This window comes from Neopelma chrysocephalum, unplaced genomic scaffold (genome assembly GCF_003984885.1).
Source record: "Neopelma chrysocephalum unplaced genomic scaffold, ASM398488v2 Primary Assembly neopelma1_61b, whole genome shotgun sequence".
Classification (NCBI taxonomy): domain Eukaryota; kingdom Metazoa; phylum Chordata; class Aves; order Passeriformes; family Pipridae; genus Neopelma; species Neopelma chrysocephalum.
The window spans coordinates 8,151,816-8,174,494 of record NW_020897717.1 but is presented as its reverse complement, the minus strand read 5'-3'; the positions used below and the strand labels follow the sequence as shown (position 1 = coordinate 8,174,494).

The window sequence follows — 22,679 nt, the reverse complement described above, 5'->3', positions numbered from 1 at the left end:
TTTTGGTTCTAGACTATAGCAGCTCCCTCATGATACTGCCCTTAATTTGTTTACCTTTTTGGCTGCTCAGTATTATAGCCACTAATTTGTAACAGCCTTTGTAGGTTCTGTGTGTTTGGTTATTCCCTCACTGGTATTAGCTGGGAATAAAGTCCTATAGAAGCATTTTAACTGGAGTCTTAGATTGCATTCAGTGTCAATGTTTTTACTACCTTAACTCATAGAAGTTCTGTTTAATGAGTTTGGTGAATCATTTGTCTTTCGCTGGTTTAAAATTATAAAAAACCCCTGAAGGGTAAAACATTGCACGGGATTTTGTGAGTCTTTGAATGTGACTGAATTTGATTTTGAGATAAATCAGCAGATGTCTGTAAAAGTGCAGATTTATTTAAGAACTTTGCCAGTAGTAAAAAACTGTCAGCTTCATAAATTGTTTTATAAAAAATACTGACATATTCTAAATTGAATTTGTTGTTGAAAGCAAACTGTTATGTGATACATATCAAATATCCATCCTCTCCTTCTTCGTTCTAGTTGTCATGGATGATGACGATGATGAATCCTGTCTCCTTGATCTTATTGGGTAAGTTTTCCATAAGCAATTATTGCAGAAAAGTTGGAAATAATAATTTTGCAAAATCATCTTCTAGAAGGTGATTATATCTCAGTATTGTCTAAGGATGAGGTGACTGGCAAATGAAATGGGCAGATATGATTCATTTCTTCCATGTGGAGATCTGTGTATCACAAAGCCTTCAATCCCAGTGCATACTAGCTAACACTTCACTTGCTGACATTCTCCTCAGGAGGGGCTAGGGAATGTGTCTTCATGGAGTTTGGATTCTGTTCTCAGCTACTGGTAATGTCAGATCAGTGTTGAAGCACATTACTAGGGATGTTGTTACAAACTTCATTGCAATTAACTATTTTTTTAAAATGAAAATCTAAAGATCTCAGGGTTTTTTGAGTAGTGGAACTACTACTATTTTATTAATACTATGCTTGTGTTTTAAAGGGAAAGGTGAAATGATTTTTTTCATATTTATAAATACACATTTGTATGTAAATGTTAGAAAAAAAAGAATTGCTCCCTGTACTTTAAAGTGTTCACAACGAACAAGAATTTATCAACATTTTGCTCAAAGATACTTGATTTTAGTAAAATTGAGGATTTTAAATGGTCCTGTGGGTTGGTGTTTTTTTTTCCCTGTGTGTGGTCTCCCCCTGCCCCCCATTACATCCATAACAGATTTATTTGGAGTTTTATAATTCTATATGGGAATCTAAAAAAATAAAGATAGCTGAGTCTTGAGCAAGTTTTTTGTGGATTTTATATGTGACAAGTTACCTTCCTTTAGCTACCATGCACGTCAGTACTCAGGAACAGATAATATGCTATAATACATAGCAGAAGAAAATTGAGTTTTTCATACATGATATTTTGTTCAAACTCTGCCAGAAGTTACTCTGACATCAGTCTTGTAGCAGTTGCTAAATGATCATTTCCAGCTCACACAAGAAGTTTTTTACTGTTTTAAGTGTAGTAACTTAATAGGCTTTTTACCTTTCTTACACACGGAAAGCTTCCAGTGAAACCAGTGAGAGCTTTAACTTCAGAAAAAACAAAATGCCACTGCAGTGGCTGCTGTAGTTTGAGGGTTGCTCTGTTGAGAGTTGCTCTGTGGATGCTGTTGCAAAAGCACTGCTGTGCAGCGTACTGTTGCACAAGGTTACTGATTGTGGCAATATGAAAACACTTCCCGCTTGAAACATAAAGATGATCCTGGGATAATTAAGTGCTCTGGCATGAGGGTGAATCGTGAGGATCCTGGTACAAGATCGCAGGTGGTCCAGAGAATGAAGTGCTCTCTATACAGATGAGTGTTTGTGTGAAAAATTACAGTGTTCTTCCTGCTGCTGGCAGAAATAATTGTCTTAAGCACCTAGAAGAATGGAAAACACGTTTCCTTTTTTCCGTCTGATCTATGATTTGGTAAGTGCCTTTTAAAATTCCTTCCTTACTAAAGACAATATTTAAGGTGATGAAGTGTTCTTAATTTTTAATTGCATTTTTCATGATTGAAAGACAGTGAGGGTAATTAGTACTAAATGGCCTGGTTATTTTACTGATAAAACATGTAATCATGATAGAGCCCCATATGAGACCATGAGTTTTGTGCTGCTTAATTCTTGAAATTCAGTGTAATCTACTGTGAAAATGACATTTTCATTTTACAATATGTGTAACCACTTCAGTGTTGTAAGCATAATATACCATAAGGTCTCTGCCAAGTACTATCTAATACCTCTTTTGTAAACAACTTTTGTGAAAAAAGAGGAGTAAACGTATGTTTTGCTTTTAGAAGAGTAGTTGTAAACCTGAAAGATCTTTAACTTGTTCCCTTTTTATTTTCTAGGATGATCAAGCAAGAAGGAGATGCTTTCAGTGCTTCTAAAAAATGTTGTATCATTATGTGTTAATCAATAAACGTGTTTTAAAATAAAAAAAATCTGTCAGTTTAGTCTTTATGCTAATGGACATGTTAAGAAATGCTGCATAATTGTTGCAGTTGAATAATCCCATGTAACACAGCCTTTTACTGTTTTTACTTGGTCTATATATGTCTATTAATGTATTTTTTATTTGTTTGAATTCCCAGTACTCATTCTGTCAGACCAGAATTTTCATCTGAGTTTTAATCAGCAGTAGTGCTAAGTTAATGAAATACACTGAAAGTTGTAATATTTAGCCAGTTATTTCTATGGTTGATGTCACTTGGAAAAGGTGCCACATTTTCTCCATGAGGGGACTGTTACTCTGGCAATCATAAGTTTTTATTAATATATGTTAAGGGCAGCAGAAAACATGTCAAAGATTCAGGTTTGTAAATACCCCATTATTAGATATGAGCTAAACAAGGCATTATAGTTTAGCTGTAGAAGAGGTGGTACCTGTTTTAGTTCTCATGTTATTTGGTGGTAGTACATTCCTTAGGTTTTGTACTGTGTCTTGTCATAAAATACCATTTGTTTTAAGAGCGTATGAGTAATCCTCATAAAGGGAAGTAGAGTGCAACTAAGATTTTGTGATCAGCATAGCTTATTGCTTGAAATGCCTTGTTACAGTGGCAGCAAATACAATTAACATCTGAAAATTGTGCTGATACAGAAACACAGATCCTCAGATGATATAAAGTTTCAGCTTTGCATTGGATTCAGTGAAAGAAGTGTGTTTTTACTATCAACCTGATTTATATGAATACAGCATGTGCCTTTGTTAAATTAGTCTCATTAGTAGAACTTCCAAAAAGTGCTAACTTCTTTATTGTTTTTCCCCCTTAAGGGACCCACAGGCACTGAATTATTTTCTACATGGACCTAGTAGTAAATCTGTAAGTAGCATTCCTGTGTATTAGATATAGAAAGCTTCATTGAGTATATTATTTCTAAAGTTATTTCTGTCTTTTACCAGAGCAATGAAGACTTGACCAACGCAGAATATTCTGTAGCCAACTCAAATTCAATTTTCGCCAACTCCAATGTAAGTGGTCAGAAGAGAAATTATATTTATTGAGATTGCATGCTTCTGTGTGGCTTTACTTGGCCTTCATAAAACTGAATGAAGTAGATGGGGGTTTTGACCCTTTTCCTATGAAAATTCTGAATGCTAACGTAGAACTGCCCCCCCATGCTGTTAGTATTTTAAGTATTTTGGTGGGAAATTAATTAAAAATACTACACTGTTGGGACACGTTTTGTAAATATGTAAACCAGCTTGCTGAGCAGTGAAAATACTCTATGGTGTAGCTCCCTCCAGTAAACTGACCTTGCAACTTTAGTGATTGTAGATTTAGTAGTGCTCAAATATAGACCTTAAGAGTTAGTCATGCATACATTTCCTGTGTATATTAGGATGGTTTTTTTTCTTATTTTAAGTAGATTCTGAGCTGGCAATTTTTTGAAATTAATGATTATTTTTTTCCCTTTTTTTATTTTGGACTGAATAGCTGGCTTGGGTTGTTTCCTTCCTGTAACTTCTGTGTTAGGGAAGTCACTTTAAATTCATTAGGTGTTGCAAGGAGTCTTCAATGTTTTTTCTTGCCAGAAATGTATTACAGCCCTGGACCAAGTGTCACACAATGAGGTTGTGGAATCCCAACCCTTGGTGATAAAGCCAAGGCTGATCTGCTCTAGTGTTGGCGGAGTCTTGCTTTGAGTAGAAGTTTGGACTGGATGACTTAGGGAGATCCCTTCTGACCTACATTTCTTTGATTTCATTGCTTTGTCTTTAAAAAAAACCAACAACTGAGTTCTTAATCCCACAATTAAGTTATTTGAATACATAGAGTAGGATTTTCTTTCTAATTCCTCTTTCTGTTGTACTATTATCTTGACTCTTGTGTGTTTGTCCCATGTTCATAACAGATACATGGATAATACTTGTAGGTGTGTAGGGACCTTAAATAATTGGCATAAGTAAATTCTAAAAACTGTGTATCTGTGTGTGGAGAACTAGTGACTTTCCTGTAGGTGCAGTATTGGAATGTGAAGTGTTTGCTCTTCCCCTTTCAACATCATTATTAAATATTGTAAAAGAAATATACGTTGAGTGACAGTTCTTTCTCCAGACGAGCTGGTTGAGATAATGGTGATGGAGTAGAGTACCAACTGTAATAGGGTGTGCCCAATTTTCAGTTCACCAGGAGCTGTGGTTTCAACTTGGTAACAGGCTTGCCATTAGCAGACAGCAGCTCCCTGTAGGCATCATTGGCAGAGGTGGGTTTTGAGGACTCATCCTAAGAAAAACAAGGTTTGGGGAGAAGAGGGTGACATATGACATGCATTTGTCATTGCCTAGACTTCCTAGTTCTTTGTAGACATTCATCTGATAAGCATGTGTGGGTGTGCAAGAGTCAGGTGTTTCTGGTGTATTTTCAGAAAGTGAGTTTTTGGAGTAATTTTGAGAGGAAGTGGGAGATTCCGCATAAGGTGGATTTGTTGCATAGGAAGTAGCAGTTGGAGGAAACAAAAATATTTGGTGAAAGCCAAGAGCTTTCTGGTATATGAAATTAGGGGGTTGGTAATCTAGAAAGCAGGTAGTCAGAGGAGCAGAGATTGCTAGTGTATGTTCCTAGGATGACACACTACATTTTCATTCTCGGCACTTGTTCCTCTCCTGCTCTGTCCTCGTCCTTTTATATCTTCGTAATGAATACCAATGCCATCTTCTCTTCCCTCCTTCCTGTGAGAGCCCTGTGCTGACCTAAGTGATGAACAACTTGATTACAAATAGAGATTCTTACAAGTTGCAAATAGAGAGTGCCTTGTGAAGGAACAAGTATTATCTAAAATATAAATATAAACAGACTTCACAGTCCTATCATATGGGATACCCAAAAAGTTAAAAGGCTTCTGAATTTTTTTGTCATTAAAGTTTTTGCAGATACTGAAAGTTCTGTCTTTGTATGTATTCAGAATTGCTACCATGAAGTAGGATTGACTGTCTTGATGCCCGTCTCATGCCTTTCAGTGGCAGAGTTTACAAATTCAGTATCAAGGGTTCAGTGCCTCAGCGGGTAAGCATGCTCAGCCAACACCTAACACAAGCAAGATGCAGTTCCTCCTGCCTGAAGGACAAGAAAGCACTGTCCACTTTTCCCACACCCTTACACTACCCCCACCCCCATCCTCTCCTTCCCCAAGTTGAATGATTCCATACCAGCTCTGCTGATTGCAGGTTGGTTTCCTGTGGCAGTTGGCAGTGTCTGTTACAACCCTTCTGAGAGGGTTCCTTAGCCATTGCCCTATTACCTGGGTTGTACTGGGTGACTGCTTCCATTATCCTGTTACAGTATAGTAGGACAGTGTAAGAGAGCAGAATATTCATGGAGACAGCGAGAATAAGACTTGTTGGTAAGCAGATTCATGAAGTTGCTTAATTTCTTGCTGCAATTAGCCTGGTGTTCTGCATGGCTTTTCTGAATCTGGACAGCAAGTGATTCAGATGCTAACTTTGAGGGCTCTTGTTCCAATTTGTGCACATAAAATTGTTTTGGGACATTAAACAGTCGTGGGTGCAGGAAATGAAACTTGGGAGTCTCTATTCCAATGAGAAAGTTTCAAGCTGCTAATCTTGATTGCATGTAGTACTATTTATTATTGTTATTATTGGTGGTAGTAATAATTGTATTGTTAATGCAACTAACTGGAACTTTTTAAGTTACACGGTCATTAAAGATTTCAGATCGGTCATTGTACCTGCAGACAAATTACAGATGCAATAGAGAATTCTCCTCAAGAACCTGACAGTTATGAGTCTTAGTAATTCCCTAGTGATTCCTTTTTTGCTTTGCCCAATGGTAGCTAGGTACAGTACAGGATCTGAGCTTTAGGTGTTCATGAGATGCAGGCATTGAGACATTTAAGCACTACTTTAGTTCCTCTGGTAGTTTTATAGTTGTAATCTGAAAATATTATATTTAATCTTAATAACAATCCCTTAATATTTCAAAACATGACCAAAGTGTCAAAAAACACACAGGATGTTTTAGAAACAGATTGGGTAAAATTCTGAATAAATATACTTGGGGAACTGAAGTTAGGGTGGGGACGTTGTTGCATGTGATAATTATGGCTTGCAGCATCTTCACACTGTTTACATGAGGTGAAAACAAGCGTCTATGACCTTCAAGGAGTGAAGGCTCAGAGTATGAATGTGACTGATAATTGCACACCCACAGTTTGCATTTATCCTGACCTAAAAAGCCACTGGATGTTGTTTTTGAACAGCTGAGATATAATTATGCAAGGTAGAAAGATGTACTCTGCCTAACTTGAAACTGTTGCAAGTATTATTATGCGTTTAAATTGTCATTTCATCTGCAGAAATCTGATACTCGTGTTGTCTAGAGTTTCTGGACAGAATTTTGTTTTAGGAAAATCTTAGACACAGTTGTGCTGGTTTAAAGGTAAACCGGCAGGAGAAATGAACTCAACTCAAGAGATTATAAGTCAGAGTTATAATTTAATAAAAAATAATACAATAATACAATTATATGGACAAACAATTGGTTTTAACCCACAAAACTCAGATGTATAACCCAGCACCCTGAGACATGAACAGAATGGTGTTCGTTGGCCCCTCTGCTGAGCCCCACGTGGTCCCCCTGAGTCCAAAGTAAAAGGGGAGGAAAACCTGTTGGTGCGAGTGCTGGTCGCAGTCTGGGCAAGAGTGGTGGCTGCAGTCCGGTTGAAGTTCTGATCCTCCTCTGGATCCGACGAGTGGTACCAGAAGTCCCAAGACCCCAAAATTATATACACTCAGGTTCCAGTGGGAATGCCCAGTACCTCCCCCAGGGCGGGGAATTCCACAAGGGGTGATTGTGAGTCGTGAGATATTTTTGGAGTTCTTGTTGGCCCATTAGCAGATATGACCCCTCAGGCTGGGTGTGGAGGTGCTAATGACTCCCCGGAGGGGAGTTATCACACCTGAATCATTGGTGTGAGGATAGGAATATCTTCCTATCTCACAGGCTTTTTAACACCCGGCTTATAGCCTGAGGGGTCAGGTGTGCTCTGGGCAGCTGCTGCAAGTGGTCTATTGTTAACAGTTCCTGGGAAATGTCATAGAGGGTGTAGAATACACAGTTTGGGTTACACCCAGACAGTGATGAACTGGTTCTGGCTGCTCTAACTAGGACAACAGTAGACAAGAGTAAATAGGTTCTCATTTTCTTTATCACAGTGTTTATGGATGTAGATTTGAAGGATTTTTTTCATTAAACCCACTTAATATTTGTGGTAGTTTCAATGTTTATAGTTCTCAGTAATCTTTTTAGTAGTGTAAACCACAAAGTCTGTAGCATTGCTTTTCTTACTGCTTTGTTTCTAAAATTTTTGTTAAAGAATTAGAATAATTCCTTCTTAACTTTATGAAACGGTCACTTGTTTACACTAAGTGATTATAGAAATGCTGATAGGATTTTGGAGAGGGATGTCATTTGCTAGAAGTCAGTGAAAGAGAAGCTTTCTCCTTCCTTTTCCCTGCTACTACCGCTGCTACTGAAGCCTTGCCTGAAATTGAATTGCAGCGGAGGTGTTTTCACTCCTCCTTTCTTTTGTCCTTTTGTCTGTCCAGTGCTCAGATTGAGGAAGGGAAAATGGTACTTAAAGAGCATTTCAAATCCTCTTGAAACAGTGCAGCTGCAGAGCTAGGTGCTGTGGAATTGGGAGATTTGAGATGGGAAATGAGAGTAGTGCTCCAGCAGTCTGTTTGAGGGCACGAGTGAGATGTCAGTGATATATGTGTTTGTGCTGGCCTGCTGTATGGGATGAATGTCACCTTATATGTGCGATGTGAAGAGTGGAATTTTGTGTAGAAAATTTACTTGCATGAAGAAAAATGAGAAAACAAGGTAGATGTTGAAGTTTATGAAAATTATTTCTTGTTTTGCATTTCAGAGCACTGATCCTAAGTCGTCTGTAAAAGGTGTAAGCGGTCAGCTTGGAGAGGGGCCTAGTGATGGACTGCAGCTGTCCAGTAGCCTTCAGTTTCTTGAAGATGAACTTGTATCGTCTCCTTTGCCTGATCTTACTGAGGATCAGCCTTTTGATATTCTTCAGAAGTCCTTGCAGGAGGCCAATATTACTGAACAGACTTTGGCAGAAGAGGCATATTTGGATGCCAGTGTAGGTTCTAGCCAACAGTTTGCACAAGCTCAGCTTCATCCTTCTTCATCAGCATCCTTTACTCAGGCTTCTAATGTTTCTAATTACTCAGGTCAGACGTTGCAACCTATAGGAGTTACTCAAGTGGTACAGCAACCTGTTGGAGCATCTTTTGCAAGCAATACAGTCGGTGTGCAACATGGCTTTATGCAACATGTCGGAATTAGTGTTCCCAGCCAGCATTTGTCTAATAGCAGCCAGATCAGTGGTTCTGGGCAGATACAGCTAATTGGTTCATTTAGTAATCAACCTTCCATGATGACCATTAATAACCTCGATGGATCTCAGATAATACTGAAAGGCAATGGTCAGCAAACACCTGCAAACATGAGTAGTGGGCTCTTGGTTCACAGACAAACTCCAAATGGGAACTCGCTGTTCAGTAACTCAAATTCAAGTCCAGTAGCACAACCCGTAACTGTTCCATTTAACAGCACAAATTTTCAGACTTCATTGCCTGTCCATAATATCATCATTCAAAGGGGTTTGGCACCAAACTCTAACAAAGTTCCTATTAATATCCAACCAAAGCCGATTCAGATGGGTCAGCAGACTGCTTACAATGTGAATAACTTGGGAATACAGCAACATCATGTACAGCAAGGGATTCCCTTTGCTTCTGCAAACTCACCTCAAAGCTCAGTAGTTGGTCCTCATATGTCTGTTAATATTGTTAATCAACAAAATACAAGAAAATCAGTTACACCTCAGACAGTTAGCAATGCTGGAGGTAGTATTGTTATCCATTCTCCTATGGGACAGCCTCACGCATCTCAAAACCAGTTTCTCATACCTACAAGTTTGTCTGTTAATTCTAATTCAGTTCATCATGTCCAGGCCATAAATGGACAGCTTCTTCAGACTCAGCCTTCCCAGCTGGTCCCTGGCCAAGTGTCTGCTGAGCATGTAATGCTCAACAGGAACTCTACAAACATGCTAAGAGCCAACCAGTCGTATTCAGGACAGATGCTGAATAATCAGAACACAGCTGTTCAGCTTGTTTCTGGCCAGACATTCACAGCTCCTGGAAACCAAGTTATAGTAAACCATGGAACTTCACAAATTGTTGGTGGGCAGGTGCCAATGCAGCAGGCATCACCAACGGTGTTGCATTTGTCACCCAGTCAAGCTAATGTTTCTCAAGGTAGATCGAGTTTCACTGCGATGTCACCCGGGCAGTCCACAGTCTCAAATATGTCAGCTTCTAACAGATTTGCTGTTGCAAGTTCTTCTGGTTCAGTACATCCTAGCTTGGGACCATCAGTTCAGTCTGTCGCATCAGGAGGAAACTTTACAGGAGATCAGCTCATACAGAACAGATCTCAAGTTTCTGTCAGTGCATCGCATCGTCTTCCAGCGTCCTCTTCCAAATCCGTCAGCACCTTCAGTCACACATCTGGTGGAGTAACACAACAGCAGTTTGCCTTTGGTCAGGTATGAAAGCTGCTTGAGAGTGTGGCCAAAGAAATGCTTCTAAGCTGTGCTAAAAGCTGGTTAGCAAAGTTTAATGTTGCTGCTAGCACAGAGAACATTAATTTTGCTGGTTTGTATTGTTCCAGATATTGTGGAACTGCTGAAAACTACTGTAACCCAGAGACATCCTTTCACTTGGTATTTTCTAAATCTGTCACTGAATGAATGACTCTGTCAGTTTGATTAATTCCGAAGACTTGGTGATTTGTAGTAATATTTTCAGAAGTGCTTAGCATTGATCTATTTCTGCTCCTGTTTAAAGGAATGGGCACTGTAAGTTTATACAATTGTGAGCTCTCCTGAAAACCTTACCATAGGCTACGTGTAAAGGCTCGGGTATATTCTTAGCACTTAAAAGTTGTTTGACCTCACTAAAACCTATGTGTTTTTCAAGGTTTGACCTCTTCAAGTTAGAGATGAAAAGGTGTCTTGGGCTTTTTTTTTTTTTTTTATTTGCTGTATTGGGATTTTGCCCACTGTGTTGTGTGTCTGGAGCAGTTAGAAGCTTTCAAATTTGAAGCAAAGACAAGAAATGTTTCTGAGAATCCTAGAAAGAAAAATCTTTTAAAGCAGTTTGTAAAAGCATAACATGTAAAAAAATTTACTTTAAGAAGTCTACTTAGTAATAGTTTAAAAAAAATCTGAATTTACTTTTAGGGTGAGAAGTGGTCTGTTTTTTCCAGTAGATAAAGCTGCAGTATATATTCAACTCAAATTCTTGTGTCTTCATAAGAGAGCTTCCAAACTGTCAAAGGTTTAAAAACAAAAACGAAAAGGTTCTAAAGTCAACTGCCAGTATTTAATTCAGGGACTTCTCACACGATTAGCAATGAGTTATTCCACCTCTGTCCTTTTTTTTTTTATTTTGTTTGTTTGTTCTTGGTCACTTTAAAATATTGATAACTGTCTGAGAATGCATTTGCACTAATTATTTTACTTCTTTTTCTTTTTCCAAAGGTCTAATAGTTCTTTTTTTAAACAAACTCAAAATTTGCAATGAAATAATGTCTTAGAAAATAATGTGTATTTAAAAAATAAGGACAAACATGTTGTAGAACCACATTTGTAATCTTTGCCAAAACTGCTAGTGCAGGTTGTTGCATTTTGTAGTTTGAGTAATTTGAGGCCTCTCTGACTTTCTCTTCATGTGTCTACATCTTCCTGTTTGTAGGTTATGTGCTGGGTCAGTGAGTTTCAGCAGTTATAAAAGCGTAATATTTCTTATTGCTAAAAAGTTCATTTTGCTTTCGTGCTGAAATTTCAGAGCTGAAAATGGGAACTACAGAGAACAAATGCCACTGTTTGCCAGAATCTTTTTAGTTTGTTTGTACTTCCGTTTTAAACATTGTATGATAAACCATTTATCATTTTAGTTGCTGAACAGTGGATGGTTTGTTCCACTGTGTGGTTTTTTTGTTGTGAAAGCAACTTTGTTATCTCGCAGTTTTGGGACTCTTGTAGTGGCAAATCAGAGGTTTTGTAGAGTGTAACTGGTATATATTTGTACTGTTAGTGTAATTTCTATTCCTCTTTGATTTACTTTATGAAATTCTTGATCTTGGAGAAATTGAGATGTCTGAAATTTCACCACTGATGAGTTTGAGGTTAAAAAAGTATACACAGAGATGAATTTTAGATACCTTTTCCTTCTGTTTCTTAAAGCTTCCAGTAAATATTTCACTGTGATTTTTAAAATATTTTTTAATTTATTTTATGTATGTGGCACAGAAAAAGGCTGTGAACCAGACATCGCCAGTTTCTGCATCGAAGACACAGGATAATTTGAGACAGCCTCAGCTAACAAATCTTCTGAGCAACACATTATCAGGTCAACTAAGGTCTTTTTAACATAATTTTTTTAATTTTCTCCAGCAAGAGAGATTCGTTCTTCAGTGTGTCAGACTTACACTGATGGATCACGCTGATAGGGTTCTAAAGGTTGTTGGAATTTAATTTTTAGAAGAATGCAAGCTATTTTTTTCAGTATTGAATGCGTGCTTTGATTTTTTTCACAACCATGGTACTTTATTTCCTAGAGTGAAAAGCTGAATCTCCACAATTAGCAATTATTTCTCCCCTCTATAAAATCCAAAATTGTACCTTCTTTAATTTTTCTTTTTTTTCAGCTTAGGAAAGTAGAAATAAGTAATTTTCAAAATACAGACATCTGCTAAAAATCTCTGAAACTTCTAGATTCTCTGTTGTGGTGGCTACTTCTTATACAGAGGGAAGAAAAATAGTGATTACAACGTTTTGTGCAGGCTGTCATCACTCACTTTGTTTTTTAATGTGCCACTTTCAGTTAGAATAGTTAATGCATTGTCCATGGCAAAATACTGGGCTTTTCAAGCAGCACCATGCTACTGAAAGAACAATACCAGTATATTCAAGTCAAATAGAAAAATTCAGTAACCTTCCTGTTCTCTCTGTACATATATAACTGTTTTGAATAAGGTCCTATACTCTACCTTGCTTTTTTTCTATTCCTTGTGTACTGTTATGTGTAAGCTGCCCAGCAATTCTTTGCAATTACCACGGTATGTTGAGTGGTTTTTTCGGGAAAAAACCCAATAAATTCCTATTTGTTTGGGTTGTAACATAGCATGACTGATAAGATGCTATTTGAATTATGGAGCAAGGCAGTTGGAGGAAGTCTGCCTACCTAAAAAATGTAGGGGGTAAAAAAATATACTTGCTGTTTAAATACTTTCATGAGCTCTAGAAAAATTGGGTTTATATGCTTGAGGGAGGGTTAGTATTGAAAATATGAAAAAATTTACTGTATAATTTTCAGTAAATTGTTGGGACACTAAACTTAGGGTACTTGAATTTCTTCTTACCTTGCAGTACTATGGTAGGGTGTGATTTATGTCTGAGGATTTTTGTAGTTTGCTGCACAAAATATCAGTCCTGTTTCATTTGTGTGAACCGGTTTCTCCACAGGTTAGTTACACTAATGCTTTTAAGCATGTAAGACATATCCTTCCTAAAAACTCAAGTAAAATTATCAGGATAGGTACATGAAATTATTCTCTTCTTGCTTAGGGTGACAGAGTCTTTTTAACATTTTATTATAGGACAGGACTCTGGAGGAAAAATCATACCGCAATCTCTAGGAACAGCACAGCCACAAGAAAAAGTGATAGGATCAGCATCAGTTCAACAGAGTATACAGGTAGAGAATACTTTCATTTATGTGTTTCCCTGTCTGTCCTGATCTCAGTTGGGATAGAGTTAATTTTCTTCTTAGTAGTGGGTATAGTGCTGTGTTTTGGATTTAGGATGAGAATAATGTTGATACCACACCGATGTTTTAGTTGTTGAGCAGTGCTTACTCAATAAGTGAAGGACTTTTCAGTGTCCTGTGCGGTGCCAGTGAGGAGGTGCACAAGAAGCTGGGAGGGTGCAGAGGCAGGACAACTGACCCAAACTGGCCAAAAGGATATTCTGTGCTGTAGAACATCATGTTCAATATAAAAATGAGGGAATTGGCTGTGAGCCGCCGATCACTGCTTGGGGGCGGGATGGACATCAGTGAGAGTGCTGAGCAATTGTATTGTGCATCACTTGTTTCTCCTGGGTTTAATTCCCCTCTCTTTCTCTTTTTCATTACAATTTTATAGTAATTATTATTTTACTTTGTTTCCATTATTAAACTGTTCTTCTCAACCCACAAGGTTTACTGTGGTGGGGGGAGGGAACGAGCAAACAAGCTGGGAATCCTTGCAAGGATTTTTTTGGAGTATATGAATATAATCTTCTGAGAAATGCAGAGACAGTTTGTGAGAGCAAATTTATTTTGAAAAATTTTTAGTTGTACCTTTCCTCCTTTTCATCTGCTAAATTTGGTAATCTCTTTCCTAGTGAAGCACATATATGCACTACAGTGGAATTTACCTACAAATAGCATTTCAGACCTTTGATTTATGTGACTTTGCTAATTTGTTGATGCAGTGTCCTATTAAAAGAGGAGATAGTTGAAAGTGTTTATGCTTATGTGGTGGTTACAGTTAGTGTTGGTGATAAATGACAGAAACAAATACTGATAGGCTTTACAAAGGAGGGGATATATTGTAATTTGTCTTTTATTTTGAACTTAGGTGGATGGTCATTTAGTTGGACAGAAAAGGCCTGCTGCTAAACAGTTAACTAAAGGAGCTTTGTAAGTCATTCTTCCTTTGTAATTTTATTGCAGAAACCTAAATTTTTTAGTTTTTGTCAATGTAAAAACTTCTGTATGTAACTTGTTAATTATATATCATTAATTTTTGTTGTAGTATTCTACAACAATTGCAGAAGGATCAGGTACATGCCGTGACACCAGATAAAAGTCGGTTCAGATCATTAAATGATGCAGTTCAAAGACTCCTTTCATACCACGTGTGCCAGGGATCACTGCCAACAGAGGAGGACTTAAGAAAAGGTAATTTTCTTTTTAAAAATTGGCAGTAATTTTGTAATCAGTGTATTGAGAGGATTCTTAATGTAAGTAAGACCAATAAGAAAAGGAATATTTTAAAATTTGTGCAGGTTACTGAAGAACAGTGTTTGAAAGTATACTTTGTCTTTTTAGTGGACAGTGAATTTGAATCTGTAGCCACACAGCTTCTGAAGAGGACACAAGCTATGCTGAACAAATACAGATGTTTGCTAATAGAAGATGCAATGGTAAGGTGTATAACCCAGGTACACTTCATGTTTACTGGATGTAATTCAGTTTGTTAAAAAAATATACACCTACAGGAAGGTGAGAACTAATATTACAATTTGTTCTGTTGATACTGTTTATCACCTTATGAAGATGATAAATATATTGTAAAGGTTTTGGAGGTGCATGTATAACCAGTGTACTTATTATTGCACCAGCAAGCTCAGTGGAGCCAACCTGCATTTTTCAGTGTCTGCACACATCTTAAAGTCAGTGAAATGAGTTTGTATTTCACATACTGCCTAAGCAAGGGTGCTGTTAACTGGTAAGTTCCATAGGCATTGAAGGCACGTGAGCCTCTACTCGCTGCTTCTGCTTTGCTCTTGCACTGAACAGACAGTGATAGTCAGGAAGGTGATTTCTGTGCATTTTTGTCGCTGTGAAATAATGTTGAAAATGTCTATTTAGAGGCCTCCAGCCATGTTATAATTGGAGCCAAATCATATTCCAATTTAGGTAATCATTGTTTGTCCTTAGAAGCTAGATGGAATCTCATATTTTCATCAGAAGTGCTTCTGATTCAGGTGCTTTCACAATCCCAGATATGAGGTAAAATAAAATGGACAAAGTTACTTTAAGAATGTATTTTACAAGGACCAGGAAATGTCATTGTGGCCTCAGACATGCTAGTTTTTGAGCCTGGAAAAGTTTTGAGTTTGAGTATAATAGACATATCACTCTGCTTTAGAGTCAGGAATGCAGACTATAAGTGTTAGAATAAGTACGGTTTTGGAATCTATCAGTTCCTTAAAAAAGATCCTAACCATCAAATATTTGCAGGTGCAAAGAGGGGAAGGAGTTTGAAATTTGTTCTTTTAGCATCTGGTATGTTGTATGGCAAATACTGTTCAGTAATTTTGAAGGGGTTATTTCACATATCATTCAGGTTTGAAACTAGTTGCCCATGTTGTGACTTAGTGCAGTGAACTTTCTTCCATGATGGATGGATCCAACTGGCTTGAAGGCACTGTCAGCAAAATGAAACCCAACACCAACTAGTTATAAGGATGGAAGAGAAGTGTAGGGAAGATGATAGGGTGATCCCATTGCAAGATTTTTGCTGGTTGTCTCTCTAAAAGAGAAAGATACTGTATGATGTAAAAAAAATTGTGGTATACAGTAGTAAATGTACTCAGTCCTGAAAAAGTACAGTTGTTATGATTGAAATAGTAATTCCCTGGTTTAAAATCTTTACCAAATAAAATTTGCTGTAAAGTGTGAGTAACACGTTATGATTAAGTTTCAGTAGTGGTTGGGTCAGAGTGAAGATTCTTGAATTGTGAATATTCATCATAAATATCTAATGAAAGAAATTTCTTTTTCTCTGAAGAGTAACTAATAAATGTTTTGATTTCGTACCAATATATGAGTCACTACAGAGATGTATTTTTTTTTTTCCTTTTCCTGCAGCGGATAAATCCCTCTGCAGAAATGGTTATGATTGATAGGATGTTTAACCAGGAGGAAAGGGCATCTCTGACCCGGGATAAGCGTCTTGCACTTGTGGATCCTGGTAAGTAATGCTTAACTTCTAAATTAAGTGTGGAGTGTTTAAAAATAGTTGTGACCACAGTGGGGCACTGATTGCTGTGGATTCCAGTAATCAAAATAGTGAATAAGCAGTTGCAAGATAACTTTTCATAACTCCAAAATCCAACAATCTAGAGACAGTGTAAGGTTGAAGCAGTTATTTTTGGAAAAAAAATATATTTGACCTGTTTGGCAGAAATATTTTTGAGTTTCTTTTGAAAATAGTCATGACTTCTGCATGATGTCAGTTCTAGCAGGGAAGAATCTGTGAGTTTCTTGCTGCTAGAAAGAACACCACTATATGAAGCATGGATGTTCTTGTTCATCTTAATGAAGTGTTGCTTTTGGAGTATCATGGCCACTTAAACGGCAGCCTTTTTTAACCAGAATGTTGTCCAATGTAGCACCTAGAAACACATTATTTGTGTAAGATAACAGCTACTCTTTGTTTAAAAGTTCTACATATTTTAAAAGATACTCACAGGATGTATTGTAGAAAGTATTAGTCTTCCAGAGACCATATTTGCATATTGAGAATGCTGGGAAGAACCCTTAATCTGGTTTTAAAGTGCACATACGTGCCTGGTGTGCTGGTTAATTTAGTGATAATCTCTTGCACTGTATGCAGCAGAACACTTAAGTTTATGAACATCTCCTGAAGACCCAAATCTGTAAGCGTGGATGTTATTTGAATTTCAATACTCAGAAGCTATATTGGAATGTCAGTTATTTTTGTGTGTAGATAACTTTAGTAAAATGTTGCTACTTAATTTTCAGATGGTTATCAGGCTGATTTTTGTTGTTCTGCCAAACAACTGGAGAAAACAGCTGAAGAAGCACAGACCAGCAAAAGTGACCATCAGTCTAGCAAAACATTACCTTCTCGAAGTCAGAGTACCAAAACCCAAGCAAGAGACCGACCAAAATCCAGCTCAGCAGAGTCCACAAATCACAGTAAACTTCCTCTAGTGCCTAACAACATTCTGACCCCACAAGAAGGAAAAGCTTCTACTAAAAAATCGGAGAGCCTCACTAAAGCTTTAAAGTTTGAAAAAGCTAATTGTTCTTCTGAGAGCCAATATGTGGCCCTTTCTGAAGAAAGGATGACTGGGAAAGATCTTGCCAAGTCCACTGAGAATTCTTTGAGTTCTGAAGACTTGTCAAAAGCTGTGTCAAGAGGCAGTCATGGGACACAGAATAAGATATCAAGGAACACAGTTCAATCTTTCTCAAAGGTAACGTGTAATAATTCTCTTCAAGACAAAACTCTGAGGAGCTCTCCAAAGAATGAGGTTTTGCATCCTGATAACAGGAAAGGCTCTGGTGAAACCCAGCAAGACTTACTGCTCAATAAGAGTTTAGAAACTACGTTTAAAAACATCTTGGAACTTAAAAAAGCTGGGAGGCAGCCACAAAATGAGGCGGCAAGTAGTGGCTCCGTTGAATTAGAATTTCCCAATTTTTCACCTATTGCTTCACAAGAGAACTGCCTGGAAAAATTTATTCCAGACCACAGTGAAAGTGTTGTAGAAACTGACTCTATTTTAGAAGCAGCTGTAAATAGTATCTTAGAGTGTTAATAGTTACAGTACCATGGACAAGTTATGTTTCTCTTGACAGAAGCAAATGTGAATGACACCACAAGTACAGCCTGACATGCATTTAAGGTTAACCTTTCTAAACTAGATTCTGTTCTGTGTTTGAGAGCAATACTCATTGTGGTTACAGTGAGATATCCAAGTAAAGTTAATCCTTGTTAGAATGCAGTCTGTTAGGGCCTTACTGTTTCAAGTATTATTATGATAGCGCTTTTAATTGAGCAATGCTGCAACATAACAAGGTTGCAGGTCGTTAGGCCCTATATAATACGGTAATATACTGACAATCACAGTCATTTGAAAGGATATATTTATTAAGAAAATGTTTTTAAAGAGTGATGGAAGCAACAATTCTCCCCTACCCTCTCTTCCACAAATCATCAAATTTTTAATTTTTCTGGAAAACCCACTGTACCTCTATTCAGAAGTGATTATTTGCTTTGTTGATGAATCTGTATTCTAGGATTCTTGAGTTGGAAGGAAATCATCAGTGTGTTTACAAGGCTTCATAATTTAAACTTTAAGTGCTTTTCTATTGCTTTCTGAGCAGAAACTAGTACTTGATATATTTGTAGTGGGTAACTTTAGTCTGTGGGATGATATTTTATGATCTTAGTCACAGTGGCATGATATGAAGTAATAAATGCTTGACTAAGGAAGGTAGAATGGAAGCCAGTAAATGGCAAAGTGTACAGGATGAGGCCATGAGAGAGCCATGAATTTATATATATAATACATATATATGTTAACTCTTGAGGAAAAGATTTTGCATTTTATAATTGGATGTAGTCAGCCTTGAGTCTTTCTGAAGTGGTATAAATGTTTGTTTTTTTTTTATTTGTTGTTTGTTTTTTTTTTTAGACCAAGTGTCAAAAGCACTTTTATTTGAAAACTGTATTTGTAGCTTATATTTTAAGAGGACGTTAGCCTTACTCTGATTAAATTTAAAGGCCAGTGTTTATTTTTTATTTTTTTGCTGTTTTGCTGTCAGAGAATGTTAAATCATCCACCGTAGCAGTCATAATTATCAAGATATGTACAGACCAAAGTTGATCAGCGATCCCATTGTTTAAACATATCAAAAAATGTGTAATTATTAATTCATATTGTAGAGCCAAGTGAAACCATTGCATGGTTTGTATCTGGCTTGCTGTCATGTTATTAAGATAGAATCTTATTATTTTATTTATTTATTTTAATCTATGACTTTTTTTTTTTTTTTTTTGCTGCCCATGCTGCTTTGTCCTAGTTTACTTTGGTCATGAGTGCTTTTATGCACATAAGCGCGCTGACATTGGTCACGTGCGTGCAGTACATATGTCTGCTCAGGAGGATATAGCTTTTGTGGTTTTTAAGGTATGCTCATGTTTTTCCCCAGAACTTCTCCACAATTTCTTAGAAAAATTACCAACCATTTTTCAGACTTGCTGATTATGATTTTCATGAGATAGAGGCTCGTTGTGACAAGCTGTGGTTGTCAGTCAGATTGCCAGGAGAGAAAACAAAAGGTTTTGCTATTGTGTAATTCAGTCCGTCTGAATAGCGCAGAAGAAAGCAGAATTAGATCCTTGTGATAGTAGAACATTACAGTGCAACTCAGTATTGAACTACAGTCCACTGTCTGACCACTAAAGGAAACCAAATCTAGAAAGCAATGTGAGAAAGATGAACTTCCTTAAAATTAATTTCCCCTTCAACATGAATGGAAATACTGTTTTTTGTATGTTACTAATTGCCATTTAAAAAAAATTGTGCCAATTATAAAGTACCTGTTTGTAAAACCCAACATTCCCAAGTGTTGTATAACATATTCAATATAATAAGAAGTATTGCCAGTTTTAAATTTTTAGTTGGGTGTCCATAGAATAGACTCTCAAGCAGTTAGTTGTTTTCTTATTGGCAAAACTGACAATATAGTCTTCACCTATTGCCTTTTTAGATTTAATAATATGCTCATGGCTGTGTATCCTGATGCATATTTTATTTTATCATTTTGGAAATTTAACCATTCTAAACTATCTTGGAAGGAGAGCAGTAAGTTTCACAGCTGTATGTTAACCAGTTAAATTTTTCTTTTATAGAGAAGAAAAAAAAGTGAAGTTGCACATTCATTAATCCCCTTGCTTTTTGTACCACCTCAAAATGGATATGGGGTTTCCAGCCTCTCTACAGCAAATACATAATTGAAGTATCAGGCTATGTGTCTTCTATTGGATCTCATTTGGGGAGGGGGGGAAATGGTATATAAAAAAGGACAAATTACAAAAAGTAATTGTGATTGATTTGGTCAGACACATTTCTCTGAACTGCTTGTGAGAGGAACCCATTGAACAATCCTAGCAAAATTGATCTTAGTTTGTTAATGTCCTGTTGTTCACTCCTTTGAATTCAATTCTAAAGGAATTCTGGTACGTGATGAAGCAGTAAATGAAAGAATTGTATTTTTGTGGTGCTTAAAAAAAAAGTTTATTAATCATATGGGCTCAAGTCCAGCAAAGTATTGTGAATGTGCATGACTTTAAACATGTTTTCATTATTTTGCTGGATCAGCATTGTGATTTCAATGTTATTTAATACTGCCTAATAGTAAAACAAATTTTAAACTGGCAATTAAGAAAACTATGTTCATTTTGAAGATTTTAGTATAATTTATCTGTTAGAGTAGGGAGGCCTTACAGACTGACTTCACTTAAAGAGGATGTGTCACTTATTGTCAGTGTGGTATGGACTTTATTTGCTTAAATACCTTCATTTGTAAAGTATGTCTCACTTGAAATTGCTTTGTATACATTTTGTAAAAATATTTATAAAATGTTTTGTAAAAAAAAAAAGTATAACAAATTGCAGTTTATTTTGTTATGTTGGATAAATACTGTTAAAAGACACAAGTCAGTAAATATATTGTTAATCCATGGATAGGAAATGTTTAGTTGGAGATTACAAATTGAAACAACCATTGCAATACAGCCAAAGATTTGGGAAAAAATGTCTATCTGTGATTGTCTTGATTTAACCAAGTTGAGTATTTACATTTGCAAAAGAGAATTGTTCTCAGTTTTAAGTAACATGATTGCAAAATATTCCTCTGCTTTTTATAATGCAAATTATAAAATACTCAATAGGCCAACTTTCCATACTCCTTATGCATCTTTCTGAACATACACTATTAGGATTTGTTTCTTGTAGCATTGTGACTACATACAGTAACGTTAATCTTCAAATTACAAGAGAGCCAATGGTCCTGCCTTGTTGGAACTCTTGCCCTGGTGAGGTTGTTGAGACATTCTCTCCTCCACTGTTTTTTCACAAGGCAGACACATCATTTTCCTGATACCTCGGGGAGACAGAAGAAAAGAGTGGGCTTTTGTTAGGCAGCTGCTGCATCCGTGCTACAGGATTCAGAGTTGAGTACATTGTATTTCATTATAGATACTTGTGTTGCAATATTTCCAGTTCCTTTTGGCTGTGAGAAGATACTGCAATTGCAGGTGATACAATGAATCTTCCTACTATTTTTTTAGAGGGGTGATGAACCTTTTGTTACTGTGATTGAATTTTTCAGAAATCATGCTGAGATTCTAATGTAGTAAAGCTCTTATGCCTGGAACTTCAGCACTTTATTTTTGGATGCTGTGGAAACAGAACATTGGTGAAGTGCACTGCCTCTCAACTTGGAGTAGGGCCTGCAGTGTTGAAAGGTAGAAATCTTCATGGTTAGTATTTGTTATTTTGCCAATGAGACAAAATAAATGTGCCTTTTGAATACTTCCCACATTGATTCAGACAGTAAGAAAATTAATAAAATCACTTGTATATTATTTTAATCTCTATTTGGGTTAGGATGGCTAAGCATCTTTTTTTTTTTTCTTTTTGTCATATCCCTGTAGAATTACCAGGCAAACTTTTTGTGTTGGTGAACATTTTATGTACAGTTTACTGTGCAACTGTCTTCACTTTAGAACATTTTTTTGTTACAGGAACATGGTGTATTTTTTAATTGCCTTTCAGTAGCATTTTTATGATAGGAGTTGTTATATTTATTCCAACTTTCATGGCAGAATTTCTGAAGATTTGGGTACGTATGTTAATGTGCAGCTTATTTGAGAAAGTCAGAACATCTTTTATTTTAAGGATCTGAACAAAGAAAAAAATTTCCAGAATAAGCTTGGCAAATAAGTGATTTTAAACCTTAGAGAAATCCCTTTTGTCTTCAGGAAGTGTTGAACCACTTGAATTTTTTCTTTAAAATGATACACTCTTTTTCTTGGCATTTTCACAACAATGCATTTGTTAGACAGCTTCAAGAAATGCAAGAAGTCTTCATGACAACCTGGGGGGAGTCAGCTGGGACTTTGGTTAAAGAAAGTCATTGCCAAAAATAAGTTCCAGTGAAGACCTGCTCAGCAAGGGAGCTGCTGCACAGATGCAATGCACTGTGTGTATTTGTCTGCTTGTGATACTAGTCTTGCAACTGGTCACTGTATAGGAAATGGAAAAAATGTGTAAATAATAACGAGTTGCAATAGGGAAACACCAAGCAAGCTTGAGGGAGCTTCCTGTACTAGGGAAGAAAACCATCAAAGGACACAAAGTGTTCAGTTAAACCAATATTTTTGTTGTAAAAGCAAAAACCTCTTAAGTTG

At 36.7% G+C, this 22,679-nt stretch overlaps 1 protein-coding gene across 3 annotated transcripts in view; it reads left to right on the top strand.

The window, feature by feature from the left end:
• The window catches only part of BICRAL (BRD4 interacting chromatin remodeling complex associated protein like), a 36,772-nt gene extending 15,750 nt beyond the window's left edge, over nt 1-21,022 (top strand). For all 3 annotated transcript variants that reach the window (XM_027682024.1, XM_027682025.1, XM_027682026.1), the window contains exons 2-12: nt 535-583; nt 3,344-3,392; nt 3,473-3,541; nt 8,461-10,161; nt 11,929-12,028; nt 13,278-13,375; nt 14,301-14,362; nt 14,478-14,623; nt 14,774-14,868; nt 16,319-16,421; nt 17,216-21,022. In XM_027682024.1, coding sequence (XP_027537825.1) covers nt 540-583; nt 3,344-3,392; nt 3,473-3,541; nt 8,461-10,161; nt 11,929-12,028; nt 13,278-13,375; nt 14,301-14,362; nt 14,478-14,623; nt 14,774-14,868; nt 16,319-16,421; nt 17,216-18,018 — 3,270 coding nt within the window. In that variant the 5' untranslated portion in view covers nt 535-539 and the 3' untranslated portion in view covers nt 18,019-21,022. The remainder of the gene's footprint in view (nt 1-534; nt 584-3,343; nt 3,393-3,472; nt 3,542-8,460; nt 10,162-11,928; nt 12,029-13,277; nt 13,376-14,300; nt 14,363-14,477; nt 14,624-14,773; nt 14,869-16,318; nt 16,422-17,215) is intronic.
• The last annotated feature ends 1,657 nt before the right edge of the window (nt 21,023-22,679 follow it).